General features: G+C 39.1%; 1 protein-coding gene across 2 annotated transcripts in view; it reads right to left on the reverse strand.

Annotated features, from left to right (window-relative positions):
* Positions 1–13,903, reverse strand: part of LOC126095034 (dual oxidase-like) — a 261,993-nt gene that overhangs the window by 49,799 nt on the left and 198,291 nt on the right. For both annotated transcript variants that reach the window (XM_049909698.1, XM_049909697.1), the window contains one exon: positions 3,416–3,574. In XM_049909698.1, coding sequence (XP_049765655.1) covers positions 3,416–3,574 — 159 coding nt within the window. The remainder of the gene's footprint in view (positions 1–3,415; positions 3,575–13,903) is intronic.

Raw genomic sequence — 13,903 nt, forward strand, 5'->3', positions numbered from 1 at the left:
TGCCAATCTGAAGCCCATGGTTTCCCACTAATCTGCAGGTCCTGCCTGTCAGATCTAGTCTCATTGATCTGCACGCGAGCCGGGTCTGTTTGTGTGTGGTGTAATGCGGCAGTTTTTCGTGGATTATCCATTGACCCAGGACTGTGGTACAGTGTGGCGTTTTATAGATATTTTATTTATTCTAGTATATTTTGGCACTTTGAAAGTAATTTATGTATTAGAAAGTATGGATGATAAGAAGAAGAAAACTGTGGCAGTCGCTGGCTGTTTGTTTGCTATTTACTCATGCATTTCTTGAAAGAAAAATCACACAGTACCTGTAAAACAATAGACATAATATAGCCGATAGCAACGGACATAGTAGAACCAATACTTTATTGGCGGTCACCTATAGTGTTGGTTTACACAACTCTTCCCTATTTTATACACTTCTTTCAAGGGTCCTAAATCTCTTGTAGCTCCAATGAAATTCTTATTTTTGTCACCAAATGTGTTTCGTTTTATGGAAATAAAAAAGAAAGTCAGTGGTCTTAATGAAACATAAACACGATTTGGCTTGCTTTCTTTATCCAAAAACAGTTCATTACAATAGATGTTGATGTTAAGACTTAAGATTTTTGCTCACATGTTTAGAAATACAGAAGTCCTAACATTTTTTTGTCAATTTATGTCTTTACGTACCCTTGATATCTCAAAATGTGTCAGGGAAAAATGCTACAACTTGTCTGGAAATCAAGGAAATATCAGGGAATTTCACTTGGGGAAACTTGTGACAACCCTGTACACACAGCTCAAACAGTTTTGATGAAAATGACAAATTGAGATGTCTTTGAATCTGTGTAAAAATGAGCCAGCAGGTGGTTAAACAGTAGCTTACCAATGATTTTGCATTGGCTTAAGACTTATTGGTAAAAAGTGTTCTTTTATGTAGTGAAACGTGTTAAGCTTGAGTTGTAAGAATACTGGATAGTATAGATTTCATAATTTCTCCCAATTAGACAAAGTGAGGAGATGGAAGAAAGTGAAGAACAAAGAGGAATGGTTGTTTTGCCATACATTGGTGGTGTTTCTTCGAAAAAGAAAGATTATTGGATAAACATAGTCAAGACACATCTTTCATCTGTCAGTGTTTTTTTAGTCTTAGTGGAAGGTGGTCTTGGTTTAAGTAGGCCTGTTGTCTATAATATCCCCTGTATCTGTGGGACGTCATACATTGGACAGACTTGTCACACTGTGGACAGATGCGTGGAATATTGATGACACATGTCTGGACCAGGCAGAGAAATCTGCAGTGCCCAAGCATTGTCAAAGTACAGGACACTGTATGGAATATGTGTCTGCTGCATCTGAAGATGTCTGTCAGTTGTGCTGGCAAAATACTGTGGAATTTTCACTTCAACATTAGACATCTTCACTGAGAACCATATTAACAGTTTTACATTTTTTTTCACTAATGACATGCAGATCCTCCTTAATTGCCATTATCCTAAAATTATCATTTATAATATCCAGCCGGGTTCCCAGATTGCTGCCTTTCTATTGCTACTTTTCTTGGATGATTCTCTTTCGTCCTTCTTATTCTAGGCATGCTCCAGTTCCTTAAGCAGTAACACTAATCACAAGTTATTTCTGGTTCTGAACACTTTCATCAGCCACTAGTTCCTGCTTGCATGAAATGAGATTCAAGAAAGTCAAATTTCTACATTCTGATATGTGACTTGTATAAAATATCCAGCTGCAAGAGTTCGGCATGAGTCTGGCTTAAACAGTGCGAAATATTTTTATTTTTAAGCCAGAGAGCACAATATCTGCTTTCAGTGCTTGTACTTGCTGTTTTCTCAGTAACAGCTGAATGATAGCTGGCATGGTAATTACATTGACGTACTGTGAAGCAAGGTATAGCAAGAATTGTTCAATGAACCATTTCTTGAAACTGACAACTTTAATTTCTGCATAGTTGTCTTTGCTGTTTTTCTTGCACCTAAATGCAAGTTTACAGTCAGGAACAATACCAGAAGAAGAGCCAACATGCAGAATGAATATCGGAGAACATTTTCCTTTGACAACTTTAAAACTGGCGATACCATCACTCATTTTCCCATAGATATTAATTGAATGATTCTGATTCACCCACATTTCCTCAAGGTAATGCGCTATTGAACTACCCCCTATTCTTGTATTGTGAATCTTTATAAGGGATGTGGTTTGTGTTGCACCAACCCCACTTCTTTCAATTAGAAACTTTCTTCTTGACAGATTTGAAACCAATGTCTTTTAGATTTCTTTGCCTTGATGAAGTACTATCTTTGAAGCCAATTTTCTCATTCATAAATTGTGACAAGATTTTGTGATGTAAGCTATTCACTACTTATATACATTTCAAACATGGAGCACATCAAAATATCATTGTCAAAACTATTCACTTGTGTTTGCAGGTTTCTTAAGATTTCAGTGCTTTCCAGGTGCCAGGGAACCAAATTTTCCTGGGATTTCTGCAGCTCTGGCGCTTTAGCTTACTATTCTCTTTATAGTTCCCTTGCCAACACATGATTCTGCAGATCGTTCTCGTGTCTTCAGAATGTCAAAAGCAGGAGTCCCGCTTTCATATTCATGTTTGAAAACTTTATAAACACAGTAAATAAACCTACTCACCTCTTGTGAAGCACTTTACATTTATTGCCATCACCTAACACATTTATTTGGAAATATCAATAAAACATTTACAGACACACATTCACAGCTATACTGCTACAAGGAAATAACATTGACTTCTGAATCAATGATTCAGTCACTCTGTGAATTGAACTGTATTGTCGTGAAGTACAGAAACAGTGCAACATGTGAAAGAGAGATTCTCGCAGTCTAGGTGTAACTTGTGGCTAGCCGCTTGGAAAGAGAATGAATCTTATTGACTGTTAGCAGTTAATGGAGGGGAAAGTGCAGAACCCCTGAAAATTGAGCCACCTTTCTACATGACATGAACTATAGTACCAGTAATCTTGCACATGTGAGGTGGCCACCCTCCAGTCCCGAGTATTACAATATTTGAGACATGCTACTGTCATTCACGCAGTAACACAAGTCCCAACGCGATCTCCATAAGATGACCACCTCTTCAGCATTTCTAGCAGTTGCAACTTGTCAGCAGTTACAAGGAGCAACCACCTGAACACATCAAGGAGTTTCTTCAGTGAAATTTTGTAGGATCTACAAAACTTGATCCAGCTGCCTACTCAAGTAATATGTATTCCGGCGAGTTATCTTGACCCCCAAACGTAACTTTCCACTTTTCCCATTTTGGCTGAGAAGTCAGTATGTAAAAATCAGCTAAGGAAATTCAACATGATCATCAAATTCACAACAATTACTCAAGAAAAAGCGTGGATATGAAATGTTTTACAACAATGAAACTGACCTTTTTACAGCTTGAAAAACGGTTAGAGTTAGCTCTGAAGACAATATCTTTAAGAATGGAGGCAAATGGTGTAACTCCAATTCCACCCCCAATGAGGACAGCTGTCTCGTATCTGTACCAGTCTTGATGACTTTCGCCAAATGGTCCCTCGATGTGCACCTGTGAAAATCGAATTGCTTTTTACTTACTTTTTTGTAAAGTTTAAACGCACAAAAAAGAGGATCAGTGATCAAAAACAGTAGAAACCAGTGCAGTGCCTTCAAGTAAGGATTAATAATGAATATTGTGTTATCATCATCATCATCATCATCATCATTATTGTTATTATATTCCAATGTTCATAATGTTAACTAAATGATGATGTGATAAAATTGTTACAAAAACAATGTCACCAACCATTTCTATATAAAAAGACATTTTCAGTTAATTTTTTTTTATAGTATATGTATGTCAGAAAATGGATGGAAAATTGATACAGTTGCTACCTTACCATCCATTGTATTGCTTTTTATAGCAAAAACGGGCTAGGCATTGCATTGTCATATATACACTATTGCACAAATAGTACATAAAACATGTAATTGATAAAAAACTATAATACACATTTTTATTGTTTCCCCGTATCTCACTGGCTGAACGAATAGACAAACTTTATTAAGTTAGTGAAATTATGTAGTTACTATCTTCTAGCTGGTAATTATCTGTGCAAATAATCTGTTAGTGAATCATTCAGTTTGAGGGAGAACATTATTCCACTGTAAGAGAAAGAATCATCAGATACAGGTGTGAGTGAGGATGACACATCAGTCACACCCAAGGATGAGCCCTCTACTCCTAGCGACTCCCAGCATCACATTCACACATAGCACTGCATCCAAAGACTGTGTACAGCTTAAAGAGTGACAGGCTTTTCATGCTACTGTAAGGAGCATTTAGAAGAAAATGCAAAATCTGGAAGTGAATGTTACTATATGGAGACCACTACACTGTAAAGACAAGAAACTCATTTCTCGGTAAACAATTTGACATAATATGCATGCACTAGAGCAAATCCCCATAGTTACAATTAAATAAATACAATGATAAGAATTATTGTAATAGGCCTACTATTGCACTTGGGTATGAATGTGGAGGCTTACAAAAGCTGACATTGGCCAATGTAATTGAGGAAGTTTTTAAAGCATTGCAGTATATGTTTCCTTTGACATTCTTATTTTTCAAAAATACTTTAATGTTTATTCTTCAGACAGACAGATAGATGAGTTGAACTTCACTCATGCCAATGACTTGTCATAGTGAAAATATGACAGAATGATGTACGTGCCTACTACTTTTAGCTGAAACTGCAATTGTTCTATTTCTAAAATAAAGCGCTCAGTAGAGCCTAACCAGACAGAAAATTAATTTATAAAGATAAAGATGCTCATCAAAATATTAAAGTTTTGTGTGTAGGATTGACAAGCCATTCCATGCTAGTCATTCATTTTGTGCGTTTGTAATTTAACCCTTTAAGTCTCAAATTATTTTTTTTTTTAAATTGAATTTTTTATTCCTTAATTGTAATGTAGATAGTGCATGAACTACAATAAGCACAAAAATAGGCAAAGAATATTTATACATGCTGGTATAATGGCCGTCTTCAAAATAGGACACTGGGATCTAACAGTATAGCATACTAAACTGTATTCTAGTCTCAACTATTTATTTCTTGTGAAATGGTACAATCCACTTCACACACAGTGTTACATGGCATTTAACACGATATGTTTTTGGTTTCCCGTTGCATTTAACTCTTACACATCTTCTTTGCGTGCTTCTTTTGTCAATCATATGACCAATTCCATCAAACCTGATGTCTGGTATCACTCTCAACTGACTTGATTGGTATTCCATTGGACATCCAATATTCGGTCTTCCAGTGTCCAATTTTAGGTATGTAACTGTAACAGCACGTCTGAAATCCAGTAAATCCTGTGCATTTTTCCCATGTACTAGCCTGTAGAAGAGTCAGGAATTTACGAGGGCCATTTCCAGCAAACGTGTAATAGGACCTAGTACCATTATTTCCCTCTAATTACCGTCGCATATTTTCCAACTAACCAGTCATGGTGGTCAACACCTCCCATGTACGCGTTATACGACTTCAAAACGGCGGGTTGTTGCACTTGTGTCTTCTTACTTGCTTGTCTACTGTACTGCGTAGCTGCTCCCAAAGGTTCAACTTGGTCAAAATTTGTATCAATTGTAAAGCATCTGTTGTGCCATCGAACAAGTAAGACTTCACCATTCCTGTCGAACTGGTAGTCACAGTTTCCTCGAACTGGCTTTTTCAGTTTGTTGCTGCTCAGTAGTGGACAGTCACCTTCTCGATTCTCTCTGACAGTCCCAGTTGCTCGAAAACCCAGATTTCTCAGATGAATCAGAAGATCTCTACTAGTGAAGAAATTGTCAAAGTACACACAATGATTCTCAGGTTTTTCAGTGCAGTCCAGCATGTTTAGGACTACTCTTGATCTCAGTAGTAGGTCATCCCTTGCAGTATCTTCTGGATCCTTTCCACAGTATAAATCAAATTTGAATCAGTAGCCACTTGTTCCACAAAGAGACCACAACTTATAGCCAAATCTAATAGGCTTGCCACGGATAAACTGTCCATCTGGAACTGTATTATTTACTAATGGGTAAGATATTCATAAATATACTTACATAATACACTGTAAATTTCAAAGTAACTTCATATCGTGTAATTTATATTTAAAAGAGGGGTCATTACTTACCTCAGCAACAAAATCTGGTAAAATTACCACATTCTAAAAAGAAAATACATCAGCAGTAGCAGAGTTTCATATTGGAACGTGCAGCAATACAAATAACTGAAATGATAACACCGAGTCCCAGTGTCCTATTTCGAGTACACCAAATTTTATAACAATGGAAAACAATGAATATAACTCCAATTGAGCTAACAATGCAAGTAGTGTAAAAGACACATTGTTGACTATAAATAATCGCAAGAAGATCTTTGCCACATATTTCAAATATTACTAAATTGTCGATAAAGTAAATACCTGTAATAACGAAAAGTGTGCCTTAGTATTCAATAATCAATTAATGGTAGGATTTATTGCTTTTAATTTCCTCTAAGCATACATTTGTTACAAAAAGCATCAACAAATGATGTAGAACAGTAATAGATGCAAATTAATAATTTATTGTGTATTTATAAATAAATATGTGCTCTGTCCTCCAAATAGGACACTGGTACTTAATGGGTTAAGAAATAAGGGTAACAGCTCTCTGAATAACAGAGATACATAGTTATTGAAACACAGGTGACTCTCCCCCCCCCCCCCCAACACACACACACACACACACACACACACACACACACTCACACACACACACACACACACAAACTGTATGGTTACTGGTATATTTTACTTGTTCACTACATGGTGCTGTCACTGCTGAGATGAGATGTTGTGTTTGGTGTAGAAAGTGAGAGAGGAGGTGGAGAGTGGGAGGGAGTGTTGAAGACTGGCAGCTGATGGCTGGGAGGGTGAGGCAGCAGGTACACAGGACAGGATTGTAGCATTGGCACCGGTAAGCTCATTCTGTATGCAGCACGCAATTATGTGGAAGAGTAGCTTTGGGGGGGGGGGGGGGGGGGGGTGTTACAACAGAGGCAGAGGAGATTGCAGGAAAGAGGATGTGCAAGTAAGATGGGTGAAACTTCCTGGCAGATTAAAACTGTGTGCCGGACCGAGACTCAAACTAGGGACCTTTGCCTTTCGCGGTTGCTCTCCCAACTGAGCTATCCAAGCACGTCTTACGGCCCGTCCTCACCGCTTTACTTCTGCCAGTACCTCGTCTCCAACTTCCAGACTTTACAGAAGCTCTTCTGCGAACCTTGCAGAACTAGCACTCCCGAAAGAAAGGATATTGCAGAGACATGGCTTAGCCACAGCCTGGGGGATGTTTCCAGAATGGAGAGCTTCTGTAAAGTTTAAAAGGTAGGAGATGAGGTACTGGCGGAAGTAAAGATGTGAGGACGGGTCGTGAGACGTGCTTGGGTAGCTCAGTTGGTAGAGCACTTGTCCGCGAAAGGCAAAGGTCCCGAGTTCGAGTCTCGACAGCACACAGTTTTAATCTGCCAGGAAGTTTCATATCAGCGCACACCCCGCTGCAGAGTGAAAATCTCATTCTGAAGATGGGTGAAGTTAGTCTCGAGGTCAGTATGTGGGGGGTGCGTTTGGAGCTTGGCTCTTGCAGAGACTGAGGCCGGAAGATTACTGTTTTGAAGGATGTGTTGCAAGAACAACTCCCAGTTATGTACCTCAGAGAAGCTGGTATTGGAAGGAACCAGATGCCACAGTTGTGAAGCAACTGCTGAAATGAAGCATTTATGCCCAGCAGTGTGTTCTGTCACTGGGTGGTCAATTCTGCTTTTGGCCTGTTGTCAGTGGACATCCATTTGGGTGGATAGATGGATGATGGTCATGCTCACATACAGGGCTGTGCAGTAGTTACAGGTGACCTGATAGATGATGTGGCTGATTTCATGTGTGTACCTAGCATCGATAGAATTGTATCTGGTTTGGTGGAGTTGAGGTAGGGCCAGGATCTTCCATAGGGACATGACCAATGTATTCAGGGAGTTCGTAGTGTGTGTGGCATATGGATGGTCCAGAATATTTTATATGTTGATAGAAATGGGAAGGATTGTGATAGGATGTTCCTCATTTCTGGGCAATGATAAACAGACCAAGTTCTGGTGAAAGTTCAGTTGCTTCAGACTGGGATGTGATATTGGCTGATAAGGAGGGTGCTCCTTCGGAACTGATACTTGTGTTTGGTTGGAAGATCAGCAAATTTCCCAGTGTTGGTTCTGTTCCTTTCAGCTACTCAACCAAATTCTTTGGAATAAGTCTGGATATTTTTGTCACTTGTAATGAAGGGTTTATTAACGTTATTAATGTGAGGAGGAGGTGATGAATGCTTAAGAAAAGTGGAACAAATCTTCATGTCATGGAGGGATTGTAACCATGATCTTCACAAATGCAAAAATAGAAAAGATGTCTTTTGACTTTAAGATATCAGGAAGCATTTTGATGGTGAATGCTTTTTTTAGTTAAGGACATTCGCATATTTCTGTGAACCACCAAGCACCTGCATAGCATGAGGTGAAACTGTTTAGTTTGTGTCCAGGTATGACAATTGCCTTTGTGTTAAAGACAAAGTATGTGAAACTATGTGGTAAATGATATGTGTTTCATTGTTTATAAATGTTTGTTTCATAAATACTTTTTCATTTCCTACTGAAAATTGTGAATAATGTTATTTGTAGCCAGTCTTTAAACACAAAAGTCCAGAGAGAGGTTAAAATTCCATAATATTCAATTAATGCTTGATGAGGCATTTCTGCTTCATGATTTGTGATAAAAGGGGCACTCCAAAAGTGTGTAGACACATCCTTCCTGCTTGTTTTCAAACTTAGTTCAACCTGTTCCCGTGAGTGGCGCCGTCACAGCATGTCTTCAACATGGCTGCTACACTTGACGTTTGTCAGAAGCAACATGCTGTCATAGAATTCCTGTGCTGTGAAAACGAGACAGTGGGAAACATCCACAAGAGGTCGAAAAAGGTGTATGGAGATGCTGCTGTTGATCGCAGTACAGTTAGTCAGTGGGCAAGCAGGTTACGTGATGAAAGCGGGCATGGCAATATTGAGGATCGTCCACGCAGCGGCAGGCCTATGTACTGCACACATTCCAGACAATGTGCAGAGAGTTAACGAATTGGAGACTGCTGACAGACACATCACAGTGAACGAATTGTCACGCTTCGTTGGGAGAGGGGAAGGAAGTGTTTGCAGAATACTGAAAGTGTTGGCGTTAAAAAGTGTTTGTGCCAGTGGGTTCCCAGGATGTTGACAGTGGCTCACAAAGAAACAAGAAAAACACTATGCAGCGAACTTTTGGAACAGTACGAGAATGGTGGAGATGAATTTATTGGAAGAATTGTGACAGGTGATGAAACATGGCTCCATCATTTTTCACCAGAGACAAAAAGGCAATCAGTGGAGTGGCATCATGCAAATTCACACAAGGAAAAAAAAAATTCAAAACCACATCATCTGCTGGAAAAGTTATGGCTATGGTGTTTTTCAATTCCGAAGGACTCTTGCTTGTGGACATCATGCCAAGTGGAACCACCATAAATTCTAATGTATATGTGATGACACTGAAGAAACTTGAAGCTCGACTGAGTTGTGTTCGACCACATTGGCGAAAGCAGGATGTTTTGCTGTTGCACGACAATGCACGGCCACATGTCAGTCAAAAAACCATGGAAGCGATCACAAAACTTGCATGGACAACACTGAAAAACTCACCTTACAGTTCTCACCTGGCTCCATGTGACTCATCTCTTTGGGAAACTGAAAGACTCTCTTCGTGGAACAAGGTTTGAAGATGATGACTCCCTTGTGCACACTGCCAAACAGTGGCTCCAACAGGTTGGTCCAGAATTTTACCGTGTGGGTATACAGGCGCTGGTTCCAAGATGGCATAAGGCAGTTGAGAGGGATGGACATTACGTGGAGAAATGAAAAGATTTTTCCTAAGGGATGTATGTACACACTGTAAAACTTTCAAACATGTAGAATAAAATATGTATTAAAAAAAAAATATATATTGTGATTTTCTTTCGGAGTGAGCCTCGTAATTGTAATGTGGAGGAGCTAGTTATGTCTGTCTTGTTGCACTGGTCATTTAATTAATGTTTTGTGATACTTTATCACAGATAATTACACAATAATGTATTATAGTCAATCACTGGAGATGTGCTCCAAAATGTATAGGATAGTATGGAGGGACATGTCGCCAAAATAAATATGCAAGTAATGCAGAGTAGCAGTGTCATAACCTTTTTGGATTTCTGGGTGTGACACAATAGTGGTATTAGATTTGTAAAAAATTTTTTGATTCCATAGCCCCTTGGCTCTGAATTACAAGTAGTCTGAAAAATTTGATGTACTAGTGGTTAATGTATTGTGTTTAGCTGCTGCCAACCTAGGTAATCTAACAATAATAGTACTAAATGCAGTATTGTAGTAACTGTGATGTAAATCAGTGCCATGTTGTACTGTTGGGGTGTACCTCTCTCTCTTTTTTTTCATTGGTCCGTAATACAGGTGAAGCAATTTCTGGTCACACACACACACACACACACACACACACACACACTACCTCTGACTCCTCAGAAATGAAAGCTATCATACGTAGTGAAGTACGAAAAACAATTAGAAATGTAAATTCATAGTGTGAAGCATGCAAGTGTGTGGGTAGTGCAAGCATTGCACAAAGAAGGTGGAGCTATGCTTCTAACACACATCTCAGGTCCCCTTCTCATGTAATTAGTTGCTCCCACCCTTCTTCCCAGCTTTCTAGAACAAACCTTTGCTCACCTCAACCTTCTGAGTGAAGGATCAAGAAATAGTATACAAAAGGTATCAGTTGCTTCATGCATACATTGTTTGAGGTATTTCTGACCTCCACTTTACATTTCCCATTCATAATTTTCTTGGTATTTGCCTTCGGCATTTTCCTCTCACTTCTCTACTGAAGTATTTTTTTTTCTCTTCTCTGGAGTCTTTCAAGATTGCTACATGATAATTTAGTTGAGGATTTAATGAATGAATGTGCAGACAAACAAACACCCATTTAATTATATTGTTTGTTGTTCAACTTTCATGCTCTCAAAACATGAAGAAATAACTTCAATCGACCACGTGACTCGGTAAAACTGTATTTCAAATTAGTTTTATTTTACCTGTCCCAACAATTTTACAAATACTGATGAAATTAATATGTGTACTGTACTGCATATGTGTGCTATGAAGGCAGAACTGAAAATGTTAATGTATTCTTCAGGTGAAAATATAAAACCCACCAATACCACCAGTCTGCTTTGATCTGTGGTATCATCAAAATGATGGGTTAGAATACTTACTGAAATCCATTTTGTGTGAAATATGTGACAAAAGAAGAATTATAGTAAATCACAAAATAACACATTTGCCGACTTTCTCAATTTTTAGCCAGACTGTAATCTTCCAAACTAATATAGACCTCGGGCTACATTACAAATTAGTCTTTCACCAGAACTAACATCTGAAAGAATAATGCAGAAGCAGTGTCATTGTTCTGTTCTGTGTATGTTTGCACATCTGTTAAATCATATTACTGAAACATCATCACATCATAGGTCAAAACCAACATCTGTGAATTGGTTGTTTCTGCTGACACAGACCAGTATGTGTGAGGTTGTAATGAATCAAGTTTTCTTTAAATTATATGCACTTACAGAAGTGAGAATTGTACACAATGAAGTACCAGTCTGATAATTATCATCGTGCCCTGGGAATTGAATGATTAAACTTTCATTCCATTGGAACTGATGTGTATCATTGTCATCATCAGTATGAGGTGCTGACCCACTTGGGCATGAATACACTTTTGTACTCATTGTGACATGGGAGCAAGCAGCTTCTGAATATCATATCAAAACATTTCTTTCAATACCTGAAACACTTGCTGTGTCAGACTGATCTGAAAATGTGTATCTTCCCATTGGCTCCTATCCCAGACACACTCTGTGGGTGACAAATCAGAGATCTTGACTCTCCAGTCAAGGATCTGTACATACAGCATGGCATTTGTTGTGTGATCTGGAGTGTGAGCTCTTGCATTATCCTGTTGGAATAAGGCATTTTACACCCTTGTCATGAAGGGCAAGACAACTAGGTTCACCATTCTGGACAGTATTCAGCTTCTCTTCAGTGATAACCAAATAAGTTCTATTGCCACATCCACACTTACCTGCTTTACACATCATGACTCCAGGAGTTGGAGAGATACGAGTCTTGTGAATTGCTGCTTCCTATGACTTTTCATCAGAACTTATATGAAAAGTTGGTGACAGTCAGACAATCAACTCATGTTCGACACTTCAGAATGTCACTCAGTTTCCCAGTTTATCAGCATGGTAAGGCTGTTGGTATGGTGTTAGTGGTAAAATAATCCTTGATATCTATACCGAGTTTAGAGTAAAATGTTCCCGACAGATTGGGTGACATTCTGCCTGTAACATCTGCCCAGATTTCAACTCTTGTCATCTGTCTACTCGTCAGAGTCAGTTGAACAATTAAACCATCTTCTCATGGTTTAGTTCATCTGGAATGACTTCTTGCATACTGTTTCCCTGAGTCCATCTGATCACCTATCATTCTGCAATATTGCACATGCTTGTGCCAGTGATTTGATCTTCCTCAAAGTACAAAGGATAGCAATAAATGGCACTTGGATGTCCTCAGGGTATGTTTGTTGTAATCGCCACATGGAAGGGTCCAGTGACCATGGACTCACCCGATAACCATTGTGAACTCACACCATTATTCGCCTGTTGGGATGGCTCTTTTCTTTAATGAAAATATCGAAAATAAGCTTGCATTAGGATGAAATCTTAACTAACATATCTCACAGGCATGGAGATAGTGGAGTGTCAGTTTGGTATTATTCCATCAAGGTGTTCGCAGTTAACAATTCCAATTCTGTCTGTGTGCAGTCAAAACACCAACGTCCTCACTGCAGTGGTAACACCAGTTCCCATCAGATCATTAAACATTTGACTAGCAGTAGAACTGGAGAACGTCCAGGTCTGCCGAGCACTGTTGCCAAGTGGGCTGCACTTAGTCCCTGTGAGGCAATTGAGGAGCTTTTCAGTTGAGAAATGACGGCTCTGCTCACAAAAGATTGCAAAGGCTAGGAGAGCAGTGTACTGACCACAGGCCCATCCATATCCGCATTTAGCGATGCCTATCGACTGAGGATGACACGGTGGTGGGTCAGTACCATTTGGCACTCTAAGGCCTTTTGAGATGGAATATAGTAGAGTATTGTCGAAACCGTGCAGGGCTACAGTGTGAGGTCCTTGATCAGAGAGGTGATTGTGAAACAGGTAAAGAAGCAATTGAAAGAAAGTGCTATATTGAGATCCTCTGACTAAATCTGCACATGAGTACAGCCTTTTGTAAATTGTGATTTGTCAAAGGAATGACTAGGGAACTTTACGTTATTTTGAAAGAGTCAAAACTGTTTAAGATGTTAGTATTATTCATTGAGAATATTCCTTGTGATCCTCACAGTAGATGGTGACTATTGTAAGACATTGTGTGCTACATAGGTGTTGTTGTTGTTGTTGTGGTCTTCAGTCCTGAGACTGGGTTGATGCAGCTCTCCATGCTACTCTATCCTGTGCAAGCTTCTTCATCTCCCAGTACCTACTGCAACCTACATCCTTCTGAATCTGCTTAGTGTATTCATCTCTTGGTCTCCCTCTACGATTTTTACCCTCCACGCTGCCCTCCAATACTAAATTGGTGATCCCTTGATGCCTCAGAACATGTCCTACCAACCGATCCCTTCT

Source organism: Schistocerca cancellata, chromosome 8, assembly GCF_023864275.1.
Source record: "Schistocerca cancellata isolate TAMUIC-IGC-003103 chromosome 8, iqSchCanc2.1, whole genome shotgun sequence".
NCBI lineage: Eukaryota > Metazoa > Arthropoda > Insecta > Orthoptera > Acrididae > Schistocerca > Schistocerca cancellata.